Source organism: Piliocolobus tephrosceles, chromosome 5, assembly GCF_002776525.5.
Source record: "Piliocolobus tephrosceles isolate RC106 chromosome 5, ASM277652v3, whole genome shotgun sequence".
NCBI classification, from domain to species: Eukaryota; Metazoa; Chordata; class Mammalia; order Primates; family Cercopithecidae; genus Piliocolobus; species Piliocolobus tephrosceles.
This window is the reverse complement of record NC_045438.1, coordinates 102,207,030-102,221,147: the sequence shown is the minus strand read 5'-3', so window position 1 is coordinate 102,221,147 and position 14,118 is coordinate 102,207,030. Positions and strand designations below refer to the sequence as shown.

The window sequence follows — 14,118 nt, the reverse complement described above, 5'->3', positions numbered from 1 at the left end:
TATCTCAGCAAGTAAGTATTTCTAGGAGGGGGCTTGTCATAAAGATATCAAATGCTTCTGATAGGTTAAGGAATCACCCAAGACCTTGGCATGAGCAGTTTTTGAGGACTAAATAGTGTACAAGTCAATCTGGAGTGAACTGCAGAGTGAGTGGGAGTAATGAATGCAAACAGGAGTATCAGGAGCCTGGCTCAAGAAGTTTATCTGAAAAAGGAAGGATTTCCTTCCAGGTGAAGCTGGAAATGTCAGGAGTTAGAAGTGCGAGATTTTGTTTTAACAGAAGATTCAACAGCATGTTTCAGTGTGGTTAGAAAGAAGTGAGGGGGAAGGGGTTGAAGATTCAAAAGAGGGCTGTAATTTTAATCATGAATTCCACGGGGGAGCAGAAAAAGATGGGATTGAAAGCACAGGTTGAAGGATTACCATTAAACAGTAAGGGACAATTCTTCCATGTAGAAGAGTAAAGAATGGTATTAAAATAAGTGGATTTGTAGATTTCATGGCATCAAGGAAAAGCTTGTATGATGGCTTCTTTTTTCTTGGTAGAAAGCAAGGTTATTTGAGAGTAAAAGCAGAAGTCATAATACCAAGGATTTGAGGGGAATGACACACTTTAAGGACCTAGAATTAGGTTAGTGATCATGAATTTATAATAATACCAGTCTACCCAATTGCATATTTTTTCTCTAGGAACAAGAGGTGGACAGTTTGATTCATTGGAGTTGGCTCCATCAGAAAGCTAGTAGAGCAAGGGTGTTTAGAGTGGTGGTAACAGAGCACTTGGAATGACAGATCATGGATGGACGAAAGTGAAGGCATTGGGGGCTGATAGACATTGTCTTCACTTTCATTCCCCTGAAACAAGGTCCGAGACAGTGACTTGAGGACAGGTAGTTGGTTTGAGAGGGAGCTCAAGATACAGGAGTGAAGGAATGGGGAAAATAAGTCAGGAAACAAGGGAAAGTGAATTAAAGGGTGCATGTTTTGAGCTACATATCATTGTGGGCAACTGCAGCTGAGTCCTACTGGAAACCCTCTGAGAAAGCTTGTGGAATGTGCCTGGAAGTTATCCCTCTGTAGAACAGAAAGCTGACACATTAATCCACTAATTCCTGTCACCCTTTGCTGGAGAATTATTTCTAGAAGTGTTAACTATCCCCATTTTTCCAGGATACTTGCCAGGGCTGAACAAACTCTCTGGCTTCAGAAAAATCCTGGAGGCAGAAAATGAAAAGTAATGGGGAGGATTGAGCTTGAGGTGAAATATTGACAGCATCCAAATCCCCACAGGAGTTTTCTACCACCAGCTTCAGCTAAAAACTGAAGTAGGCCTAGGGGCATATGGTAGAAGATGAAATTGAACCAGTTTATGAAATTTCCTATGCAGTCAAAGCAATCGAAGAAATAACAGAATAATAGATGGAGTTCTTTGATTATATGGCAGTTATTCATATCCTCCGAGCTACTGATTTATCATCTGTAAATGGGGATGAGATTACCCACTTTGTGTGGTTACTGCTAGAATTAAAAGTCCTTATTATGTAAGGTGCTTAGCACAGAGCCTGGCATGTAGTAAGATATACAGAATAAAAGCTATTATATTATTGCTATTATCTATTGAAAGATTAGTAATGTTAATAACTACCTGCATTATGGATAATAATGGACTAATTCAAATTGTATATATAGTATTTTTGAATATTATATTCAAGTTCACTACTTAATTTGAACCAGTAAGTTCACTACTTAACTTGAATATAATATTTTGTATGATAAGACATTACAGTTTTGTTTGGAAGAACATTAAATTCTGGTACTTTTTGAAATTAGTTTTATCATAGAATGGCTATTGGGAAAATCACAAATGTAATCTAATTCCCATGCATTCTTTTTCCTTTGGTTAGGATTTCATTGAAGTTTTTATTAGACTAGAATGATTTATTTTATTTTTAAAGAAATCACCAGAGATGTACTGTTGGTTTTGTTTTTAAATCTTTTCTGCTTTTCAACTTATTCAAACACAAGAAACAATCTAAATGCATTCTACTCTCTTACGACCTCTGATGTCAAATAAGTTTTCTTTAATTCTAGCTTAAATCTTTAATGCTGCAGTTTTGTTTTTACTTATCTTCTTCTCAGTGGAGAAAAAAGGAACAGCTGGTTACTATTGTCAATTTTCTATTGTTTGGAATTTATTAAATATGCAACATTTGTGAATACATAGATGTGGATACATATTTCCTTCTGGATATAGAACTCCTATTGCTTTTCTTTCAAGAATGATAGAATTGTATATGGGGAAGCTTTAGAGCTCTTTTAGTCCCAGTATATAGTCTGATTAATTAATATTAGTTAAAATGTTATTAATTGCCATCTAGCATTTCTTGTGGTAAATTGTCTGATGTGTTCTTTGCTCAATTGGACTATTATTATTTTTCTTATGACTATATTGCAATACAACACACAATATCTTTGTATATTGATGTTAACTATTAAGCCACTACATGGTCTTTCCCCCCCAATTTGTTATTTGTCTTTTAATTCAGTTTATAGTATTTTTGCCTTGCAGGTTCATAATTAATATTTTGTCGGATATGTATTTTTTCTCTTATGAATTTCTTTTTTTGGTTTCATGCTTAGAGATGCCTTACTCACCATGAGCTCTTATCTAAGTTCACCTATATTTTCTTCTGGTCCTTTAATATTTTTATTTTTCAGTTGGTTTTCTAATCCATCCAGAATTAAATACAGGATTGCACATTTGTTCTTAATACATTTCAAGTTGTTTATTATAGCATATTGCTTTGATTTGTTGTATTATTTCATATCATAAATATGTTACATATATATTCATGATATGTATCAGTGGTTCTCAATCAGAGGTAATTTTGCCCTCTAGGAACATTTGGCAATGTCTGTAGACATTTTTCATTTGCCAGGACTAGGGGAGAGGCTGGCTTCTGGCCTTTAGTGAGCAGAGAGCAAGATGCTAACCGTCCTACAGTGTACAGGACAGCCCCCACAACAAAGAATTGTCAATAGTACTGAGATTAAAGACCTTAAGAGATGATAGATGGATGGATGCATAGTTGATAGGTCAATAGATAAATGTATAGGAGATAGATATTCATTGAATACCATTCTTCTGCCAGTTACATATCAACAGTAATATTATCCAGCCTATATTTTTATTCTTTATTTATATTCTATTCTCTAACATAAAGGATGTTTTAAGAGACATCGACTCCTACTTTATGGAAATTCAGATACACTGTATTGTTGGATATCCCTGGTTTGAGCACATAGTAAATATTGAATGGAGCATTTTATAAAAATGACAATAATAAATCAAATAAATTTTTAATGAACCTTATTTGATTACAGTGACCTATTTTCTATATTTTAAAAAGTATGCTTTTTAAAATCCATTGCAGATTTTTGCTAGGAATCAATTTTAAGCAGTATGTTTCTTCTTTAGTCTTCTGCCACGTCTGTTATTCTCTTGCTATGCAGAATAAACTTCATCAGAATATTAACTCTGTTCTCTATATTATTTTTATTTAGCTTTTATTATACTGTCAAGCTTGCAGATTTCCTTGTAGGCACACATCTCTTTAATATGTAGAGTTGCTTATTCTTTCCATCTATGAGAATCATTACTTTTGCATAAAGACTATATCCATTTCTAGTTACAGTCTGGAACTTAATGTTGATATGCGTGGAATTATATGTGTCTTCTGTGTCCAAAATTTCTATTGATTCTAATAACTTATCCTGAACACATTTAGTGTTAGTATTTAAACACTTTATTGTTTCTGATCCCCTTATTCAAAAGATATTTTCTTCTGTGTATTTGTGAGCCTCTAAATTCTTATTTTGTTTCCTGTCATATTTGACATCCTCTACAACAGCAATGTCCAATGGATGGAATTCACCATGATGTTGGAAATGTTCTGATCTGCAGAGTCCAATATAGTAGGCATGGTTGAGCACTTGAAATGTAGCTGGGGCCACTGAGGAACTGAATTTTACATTTAATTTAATTTACTTTTAATTTTAGTAGCCACATGTGGCTAATGGCTACTGTGTTGGACAGCACAATTCTATAGAGTAATTCCGTATCCTTCCATTTTTAGCTTAAAATCCTCTGCTTTATTTCAACTTAAACCTATTTTTACCGGTTATGTTTGTATGCAGTTTCCATTTTTTAGCTTAAAATCCTCTGCTTTATTTTAACTTAAACCTATTTTTACCAGTTATGTTTGTATGCAGTTTTGTTTGTTTTGTATATTGTACGCATTTCTTATGTCCCAGTGATTAAGTCATTTTTCACTTCATTTCCTATGCTTTCCATACAGTAATAATACATATCCTTAGACAACTGAGAGTGGGCAAATGTATTTCTGTAATGTATTATCTATTAATATCAGGTGCTTGCTTTTCTTTACTTTTTTGCAAATAAAAATGATAATGTTCACTGTAGGAAAAATGAAGGAAGAAAAACAGAAAATATAAAGATGAGAATAAAGCAAAGATTACTACCACTAACTTCACAGACACACAAACACACACACAGAGGGATACACTTGGTTGAGTACTTTATATACATATTCTTTTATTTTTAAACACCTTACTGATTGTACAACTAATACGTGTTTAGCACTAGAAAAAAAATTTAAAAACAGGAGTAAAGTGAAGGAAAAAAATCATCTGTGATCACAATGCCTAGATTAACCACTTTTATTACTTCAGTTTGTTTTCTCACAGTGTTGTTTCTAAGTGCAGGTAGGTAGATAGACAGCTGGATATGTAGAGAGGCATTTTCAAAAATTGAATTATACTATATGCAGGGTGGGCCAATAAAAGTATACACTTTTCAGATGGCAAGAAAACAAAATTATGTGTCACTATGGGTATGTATCATCTGCAGTGGTATTAGCGACCATTTTGAACATTTGTAACTTTCATAAAAATATATATTGGTTAACATTTACCACTGGGCTTGTCTATGTATTAATTTTATCTTGCTTTTTATATCATGAGCATTTTTTCTCTAGTATAAAATAAAATTCACAAATGTGATTTTAATGGCTACATCATAATCTATTCATTGTCTATATCATTAGCCAGTTTCCTATTATTGGACAGTTAGGATGCTTCGCTTTTTTTACTACTATAAATAGCATTACACTCTACATATTAGTGCCTAAAATTTTTCATCTCTGAATTTTTCATTTCTGATTATTTTATCTCTGATTATTTCATTAGTATACATTCTTAGAAGTGAAATCACTGGCCCAAATGAAATGAATGGATTTGAGATCCTTGGTATATATTGTCAATCCAAATCACCTTCCAGAAAGTTCTCTGTTGCTTATAGAAGAAAATAAATATTCCTGTTCCATTTTTGTGGTTTAATCATTTATATGCAGCGCTTTTTTTTCTTTTTTGAGATGGAGTCTTGCTCTGTTGTCCAGGCTGGAGTGCAATGGCATGATCTTGGCTCACTGCAACCTCCGCCTCCCAGGTTCAAGCAATTCTTGTGTCTCAACCTCCCGAGTAGCTGGGACTACAGGCTCATGCCACCATGCCTAGCTAATTTTTTTGTATTTTTAGTAGAGATGGATTTCACCATGTTGGTCAGGCTGGTCTCAAAATCCTGACCTCAACTAATCCACCGGCCTCGGCCTCCTAAAGTGCTTTGATTACAAGTGTGAGCCACTGCACCCAGCTGCAGCTTTTCTTTGAACTTTTAATCTTCTCTTTGGTTTTACAACTCAGAATTGTTTTTTAATAAACGTGCCTTTCAAGGGTTTAGCAAAGTAATCATATTGTTATAAATACCCAAACAACATAACTCTTTATTTTTTTGCTAGCAAAAGTTTTCAGATATAAGATTTTTCATTGTATAAATTGTTTCTTTTTAGGGTGAACAAGGAGAAAAAGGAGATCCAGGTCTGGCTGGCCTTAATGGAGAAAATGTAAGCCTAACCCTTTTTTCTGATACTCTGTTTACATTTTACCACTAAGATGTGCTATTTAATGCTATTAAGATTTACCTACTTTTGGCAGAGCCAGACATGATCCAACAAAATTAAGAATCAAAGTGTTCTTTCACATGGCTCAGTAGAGGCCCAGTGTCTTTAGTTTCATTTCATTGGCTTTATATATTTTCTACCTGTGCTTAGCCTTAACAGGCCTTTCTCCCTGATGTTTCTTGCTTGCAAATTTTCTAGTCTTCTTTTTCTGTCTTTTTTCATCTTGCATATCTTCTGCTGTGGCTTGTGCTTTTACCAGTGGTCCACTTTTCATCTCAGTCCTAGTCTGCATCTAGTCTATAGGTGGTGTCTGTATTGTTAGACTTTCAGTGATGGCAAGGAAGGACGAAGTGAAGGGAAACTAAATCCATATTGCTCCCCTTCATGGCACCAGTTCCGCAGCCTCAGGAATAACATCACCTGTGATATCCTTGGACCCCAGTCTTCTTCTCCCCTTCCCCTCAGGACAGTTATCCTCCCAGAATTGCACTCCAGATTTTAGGATAAAATTTGAAGGATGGCCCAAATGTGGGTTTTACTCTGAAATGTAATTTTATTTACATTTACTCACCATTTACTATAGATATGTTGTATTTACTGGTAGGGGAAGTGTCCAAAATGAGAATTAGTTTTTCCCTCGGCTTCCTTTTCTCACTTACATAAATATGTTTTAGAAAGGACCTGAAGGGCCACATGACTTATAAAAGAATAGGGAAGAACTATGAGACTATATCTAGCTCCCTAATGCCCTAGATGTGTTAGGAAACCTGTTTTGTATGCTGTAGATCACTACAATGGAAGAGACACTGAAGACCAATCTTTCCGGCCTGTGGAGAAAGTCGTGTGTGTGTGTGTGTGTGTGTGTGTGTGTGTGCGCGCGCGCGCGTGCGTGAGGAGTCTTCCAAAAAAGAAAGACCCTAGTAATAATAGTAGTTAACGTTTTTATGTATGTTAACTAAAATAATAGTTGTTTGACTGTCATTCTTATTTCTCTCCCTTTGAAGTGGTTTTCCTATACCAGAGAATAGGCACTAGCCTCAAAGGCTTGTAGCTATGGGAGTCTCTGCATCTTCTTTACCACCTGTAATATATGTAATATAATGCAATATAATTAATCAATTGATGTATGCACCTGTAATATATCAGGACACTGAATGTCACACATGTTTAAATAGAATAACTGCCTCACCTCTTACCCCTGTCGTTGGAGGCACATGGTGAAGTGGGATGAGTTCTGGAGTAGAAAGCCAGGGCCCAGTTTGTCTTCCAGTTCTGTCACAGAAGAGCAAATCACTTCTCAGAGTCTGTAAAGTGATGGACTTGGGATAGATTCTAAAACCCCTATCGCTGTGATGTGCTGTGATTTTATGCAAAGGGTTATTAAGATTACAAATTTGAAAAGCCTGATGAGGCTTGAAGCATTCATTCAGGTTTATTGAATTCCTGCTACATGTAAGGCACAGTGAGAAAAACAAAACAGGAAGAGGTGAAGACAGAGCATAACAAGTACTGGATGTGAGGATGCTTGTCCTTTCTCCTCGTAACAAAGGGGAGGTGTGGCCCATACTTTGTTTAAATGAAGATTCCTTTTACAGTGGATCCTGAAATGGATAGAATTTGGGCCTTTGCCTGTGTTTTCTGTTTCTATTACACTCTCCATGAAAGCAAAGACGATGTGTTGGAATCCTAGTACTTAGCACATGTTTGGGGTAAGTTCCAAATAACTATTTGCTGAATGTTAGTTTGAAAAACTGAGCAATCGTTAATATTATAACAGAGTAAAATATAAGTAATTAGAGTCTAAGCTAGAATAACAGATGTGGAAGGGAAGATACAGAGAATGACGCTAAAGAGGTAAAATACATATGATTTGGCACTTGATTGGAGTTAAAAACTCAAAAATAGCGCAACATGTTGGCCGTTCTGTGTGAGAAAGATATTAACTTGTGAGAAATGTAGCAGTGTTGAAAGAGATTAATTACAGTGTTGCAAAAGATAACCAAACTACATGTATGTGGGCTCTCTGAGATAGAGGAGCAAAAGAGAGTATATTACAAGTGCATAAAGGTAATATTGGAATTGATATAGAGAAAGGATTTTTTGAAATATTTGAATAAAACTGGAAAGATATTTGAGGGGTTGGAACCTGAAATATATTCACATTAATTTCAAGATTTGAAATTTTTTCTTACATTGTCTGAAAGTAAGGTTATTGGGCTTTTTAATTAATCAATTGATGTATGCATATATTTGAGGACCTACTTATTCCCAAACTCTCTGGCAGCCACTGTGTGAGTTCCAAATCTGAGTAACACTAACGTACTGAGAGAGCCCAAAGGCCTAGTGAGCAGTGTGAATGTCTGTCCCTTTGAGGGATCTTGGAAGAGTCCTTCACATGCCCCAATAACAGGAGGTCATTCCTTTAGCACCGTTATTGTCTGATGTAGCTCACTAAGTACAACCATAAAGCATGACAAAGCACATTAACTTTTCTCACTTGGTTACTTAGCTAATAAGTAGATGATGTTATTTTTTTCCCCTTAATTTTGCCAAAGATATTCAGGAGTCGTGACTAAGGAAAAATAACAAAAAACAGTAAGAGTTCTCCTCTTTCCCCTCTACTATCACTAGAAGTAAAGAATCTACTGCTTGGTTATGACACTGTTGGAGATGGGGGGAGTGTTAATACTGTGTTATAGTTCATAAACGATTTTCACAAGGAATTTGAAATTCGACCCTCACCCAGCTTAATTGGCTAGTAGAGTGGGGAGTGATAGTATTCCTATTTTCAGAAGCAAGAAATTAAAGGCTTCAGAAATTAAGCAACTTTCTTTTTTAAAATACTAAAATTGGCCTTTAACTCTAAATATTTGGCTGAAAAATCTGATTTTTCCAGCAAATCATGCCACACATCATTGCTTATTTTTCAATGCTAGAAAAACTGATTCTGCAAACTAAAGTAATTCAGCATTTATGACAGTTCACTCTTTCAATAAGCCCAGATATACATTCTTAGAAAATGAAAGGTATTATAATGGCTATTTTGATTTGAATGAAAGTCAAGCCATGATGGAAATTATAACTTCAGAAATATTATCTTAGAATGTATATTAAATAAACCCAATGAGCCAGGTGACTCCAGCTACTTTCTAAGTCAGAGTATATTGGAATGCTTTAATATTTCTACTAAGTGAATTTAACAGCCTTTTTAAATAGTCTTTATTGTTGCATATTATATATATCTTAATGTCAGTGTATCTTATAATAACTTATTTTGTGCCAGCTTTCTCACAAAATGGGCCAGCTCACTTTGGAAAGTGTAAACTCTAATTTAAAGGGTAGTATGTAGCAATTCAATCTTTCTCAGTGTGGCACTGCTGGCATTTTGGCAAGACAATTCTTTCTCAAGTCAGACTGTTGCAAGAGCAGAGTGTTTAACATCCTTGAAGCTCACCAACCTAATCTAAATGCCAGTAGCAGCCCCTAGTCATTGGGACAATAAAAAATCTGCTGATATTTTTCTAAGTGTATCTTGACTATGTGTGTGTGTGTGTGTGTGTGTGTGTGTGCATGCCTAAACTTTTGTTTGATCTCTATGGTATTACTAAACAAATACATGCTCATATGTCCATTCCAGTTTAAATAATGCATACAAAACATATATTAAAATGTTCAAAAATTTGAATTGCTAGAATTTAACTTTGAAAATATATGACCTTGTCTTTACACACAATCTAGTGTATAATTAAATAATTTTGATTGTGACCAAATACATGATATATTTAACAACAGTATCTTAGAATGGACTTGAGAGGGAATAATATAAAGTTATAATTGTGACCTTTAAAGCCAGACTATCTGGATTCAAATCCCAACTCTGCCACTAACTAGCTGATGTACTACTTGGTAAATTACTTATCCTCTCTGTGCCTCAGTTTCTTTATTTGCACCACTGATAATTTCAATAGTACTTACTGTAGGGGAAAATATAATTTTCCCTTCTCCTCTGAGGGATCCAGTGTGCTGAAATGAACTGACAATGGACAGATTAACAGGAGAAAAGGTGTACAAATATATTAACGTGCATACGGTGGGAGCCATAAAAAATATGAGACTCAAAGAAAGGCGAGATGGTTGAAACTTAAATAGAACCCACTTTATAGGAAAGAATAAGATGGGGAAATGTAGGCAATTTTGAGAGGTAGTAAATTATTTTCAGAATTGAATGGGACCAAGAGCTAACAATAGTTTGTGGACAAGTTACAGAAAGGTGAGGGCTGAACCTGCACTGTGAACAAAAGTTGTCTTGTTTTGCAGATAGAGACTCCCAGGTAATCTCTCAGAGCTGCCCTCAGAAGAATAGACTAAGAGTCTGTCTGAGCATGGTGACAACTTTTAGTTTATTCTCTTCTCCAGAGATTAGTTTTCCTGGTTATTCTGTTAGATTCCTAGGAAGGGGGTTTTAAGACAATTGCTTTTTTTTGGAAGAAGATTTCTTAGTCTGATAAAGAAACTTCCAGAGAGAGCTCCTCCCTGTGCTTGAGGAGGGGTTGGAGGAGAAACAAGAGAAGGTTAGAAAATTCTTGGATCTGAGGCAGCTTCTAAGGCCTTTCATTTCCTTTTAATTTAAAAGCACTCAGCATGCCAAAGCACCACACTTTGGGGTTATCACTCTGTGTGCCCCAAAATTACCTCATTGTGAAGATTAAAGGGACTGTCATACAGAAAGCATTTAGAACAGTGTCCAACATAAAGCAAGAACTATATAAACATTCGCTATTATTAGAAATCGGGTTAAATAAAACACATTTAGCTCTAATAGGCACATCTTTTTATTTATTTGTTTCTGTGGGGTTATACAATCTTAGAAAAGTAGACTTAATTATTGAGTTGTCTCTTTTTCTGAATTTATATTATGGTCTTTTAAATATCCCTTATTAGAATTACAGCATCTGATGTTTCTAAAATAATCATGTTAATCTCCTTATACCAATGCAATCTGTACTAGAGAATACAAAAATATTGAAATCACAAAACCAGAGATATCAGCTGGCAACAGCTGTTGACATTGCTAGGGAATAACATTAAGTAATTGAAAGCTTGTAAAAAGAATTAATTGATGGGTTAACAATTTTTAACAAATAATATTTTATATTATCTTCTGATTTTTAAAGATGTGATACCCCATGAGTAGTAGTAGGTACTCCAACAAAAATTAATTTTATAGTCTACCTGCTTTTATAATTCTGGTTATAATACTGCTCTTCAGCTCTTGTCTTGCCTTTAGATAACAGTTTCTGCCTCCACATTACATGTAGAATCAACTGCTATGCTTTTAAGAATCTTTATGTACATGAATTTTATTGAGAACCTTCGTAACAGATACCCATCTTACTCAATATTGAATTCAGAGTCTGTTCCATTCGGCTTTTTATGCCTATGGTGGGTGCTGTGTCCTTTCTCCCTAGCACTCAATAACCATTGATAGGAGCACCACTGTGACACAAGGAGAAAGATTGCATTTGAGAAAAGCATTACTGATATGTTTCTCAGAGGCTATTACAACGCCATGGCCTTAACAACATTGTACTTTGTCACGGGAAGACGTGAGTTACATGGGCCCACTTTAATGGTCATAAAAGTAGAAGCTTGACAAATGCAGTACTTCTCAATTGCATTTTATCCTATGTGAGTTAAAGCACAGTTGTTACATATCCATCAAAGTGGTATAAAGCTGAACAAGAAAGAACTATCAGTTATCCCTTAAACTTGAACTTGAAAAGTAAAAACAACATTTATTAAGTGCCTACCATGTGCTAAATGTCTCTACAATATATGGTTCTCAGAACAACCCTTCAAGAAAACTATTACTTATTACACCTGTTTTATAGGAAAGCTTACCCAACTTACCCATGATTATACATAAAAGGCAGTTCCTCTTCTGACTCTCCTGAAATCCATATCTGTGAAGTCTTAGACACCTCCAGTGGAATTAGGCGTCTTTTCAGGTATGAAATGCTTTTGTCATACCTGCCATATACTTCAATGACAATACTCAATATTCACATCAACTTGTAACTGGCTACATCATCCCTTCACCTCCTCCCTGCCCATAGTTGATTGAACCAGGGAGAGTTACCTGAGTCAACCGCCAACACATTGCTTCCCTAGAAATTACAACTGGGATTAACTTGTTGGAATTAATCTTTACATTTTTAAATGTATTATTCTATACTCACAAAATAATATGTATAACTTATATGATGGTTATAAATCATAGTTATAATGAGAACACCAATGTACCCAGAACTCAGTGTGAAAACTAAGACGTCATCCTCTGCTTGGAATCTCCCTGTGTGGTTCGTCGTATACTGTCCTACACTCCAGAGTTAACCATTTTTCTAAATGTTGTACCCAATATTTCCTTCCATTCTTAAAAATTATGTTCCACACTTACACATTTATAAGGAGTATATGATTTAGTCTTACATGTTTGCAGATGTTCAATATTATTTGTTGAGTAAATGGATACTCAAGGTTTTTTTTTTTTTTTTTTTTTGAGACGGAGTCTCGCTCTGTCGCCCAGGCTGGAGTGCAGTGGCCTGATCTCAGCTCACTGCAAGCTCTGCCTCCCGGGTTCACGCCATTCTCCTGCCTCAGCCTCCCGAGTAGCTGGGACTACAGGCGCCCGCCAACACGCCCGGCTAATTTTTTGTATTTTAGTAGAGACGGGGTTTCACCGTGTTAGCCAGGATGGTCTCGATCTCCTGACCTCGTGATCCGCCCGTCTCGGCCTCCCAAAGTGCTGGGATTACAGGCTTGAGCCACCGCGCCCGGCCTACTCAAGGTTTTTATCAGTAATTTGTTTTTTCATGTTTGTCTTTTCTCTGCATAGTTTTACACAAGCAAGACGAGATAACCTCTTTTTAATAAATTTCTCTGCTCAGTGAATGGCATAACTTCCTAGCCAGTTACTTAAGCCAAATGCAAACCAGCCTGGAGACTTTCCTTCTCCTCGCTTTTGGCATATCTGCCAGTCTTGCTTCCAGCATGTGCCAACTCTGACCACTTCTCATCGTCTCCACTGGCACAACCCTGTCCCGGCCATCCTGCTCTCTTTCCTGGAAAAGCTGTCATAGCCCCTTTTCTGTTCACACTCTTGCTGCCCATAATCTGTGTTTCACGTTGCTGCCAAAGAGGTTTGTGGGAATTTTTGTAAACATACTCACATCATGTCATTTTCCTGCTTAAAACACTGAAGTGGCTTCCCGTTGCATGTAGAACAAAACCCATTTTCCTTATCATGGCCTGCAATTATTTATGTACCATGACCCCTGGCAAGCCTTGACTTAATCCTCTACTCCTTACCTATGTGCTCTTGACACTCCTTTTGTCTTGGTGACCTCTGTGCTTCTTGTTCCCTCTGCCCCTACACATATTCCCAGATCACTGCATGGCCGGATCCTTTTTTTTAATGTGTGCAAATTCATGAGGTACGTAAGAATTTTTTTACACATACATAATACAAGTTAGGGTGTTTAGGTTGTCCATTTTCTGAGTGCAATACATTTTTTTAAAGTATACTGATCCTACTCTGCTATCAAACATTGAATTTATTCCTTCTGTCTTACTGTATGCTTGTATCTTTTTACCCACTTCTTTTCATTCTCCCTCTCCCCCTCACTCACCCTTTCCAGTCTTTGTTATCTATTTCTACACTTTCTACCTCCATGTATTGAAACTTTTTTTGCTCCCACATGTAAGAACATGGAATATTTGTCTTTTTGTGCCTGGCTTACTTCACTTAATATAATGACTTTCAGTTCCATCCATGTTGCTGTAAACGACAGGACTTTGTTTTCTTATTGCTGAATAGTACTCTGTTGTGTATATATAGCACCTTTTCTTTATCCATTCATCTGTCGATGGACACAGAATGATTCCATATCTTTGCTAGGATCCTTCTGAAACAGCAAATGTCATCACCACACAAGGGCCATTTCTGACACCCCACCTGAAATAGCCTCTCTCCTCTTTCACTTTTATCACATTCAGCCTGTTGACCTGTTTGTTGTCAGCC

General features: G+C 36.0%; 1 protein-coding gene across 2 annotated transcripts in view; it reads left to right on the top strand.

The window, feature by feature from the left end:
• The window catches only part of COL19A1 (collagen type XIX alpha 1 chain), a 341,119-nt gene that overhangs the window by 141,709 nt on the left and 185,292 nt on the right, over nt 1-14,118 (top strand). For both annotated transcript variants that reach the window (XM_023230284.2, XM_023230285.1), the window contains exon 12: nt 5,928-5,981. In XM_023230284.2, the coding sequence (XP_023086052.1) occupies nt 5,928-5,981 (54 nt within the window). The remainder of the gene's footprint in view (nt 1-5,927; nt 5,982-14,118) is intronic.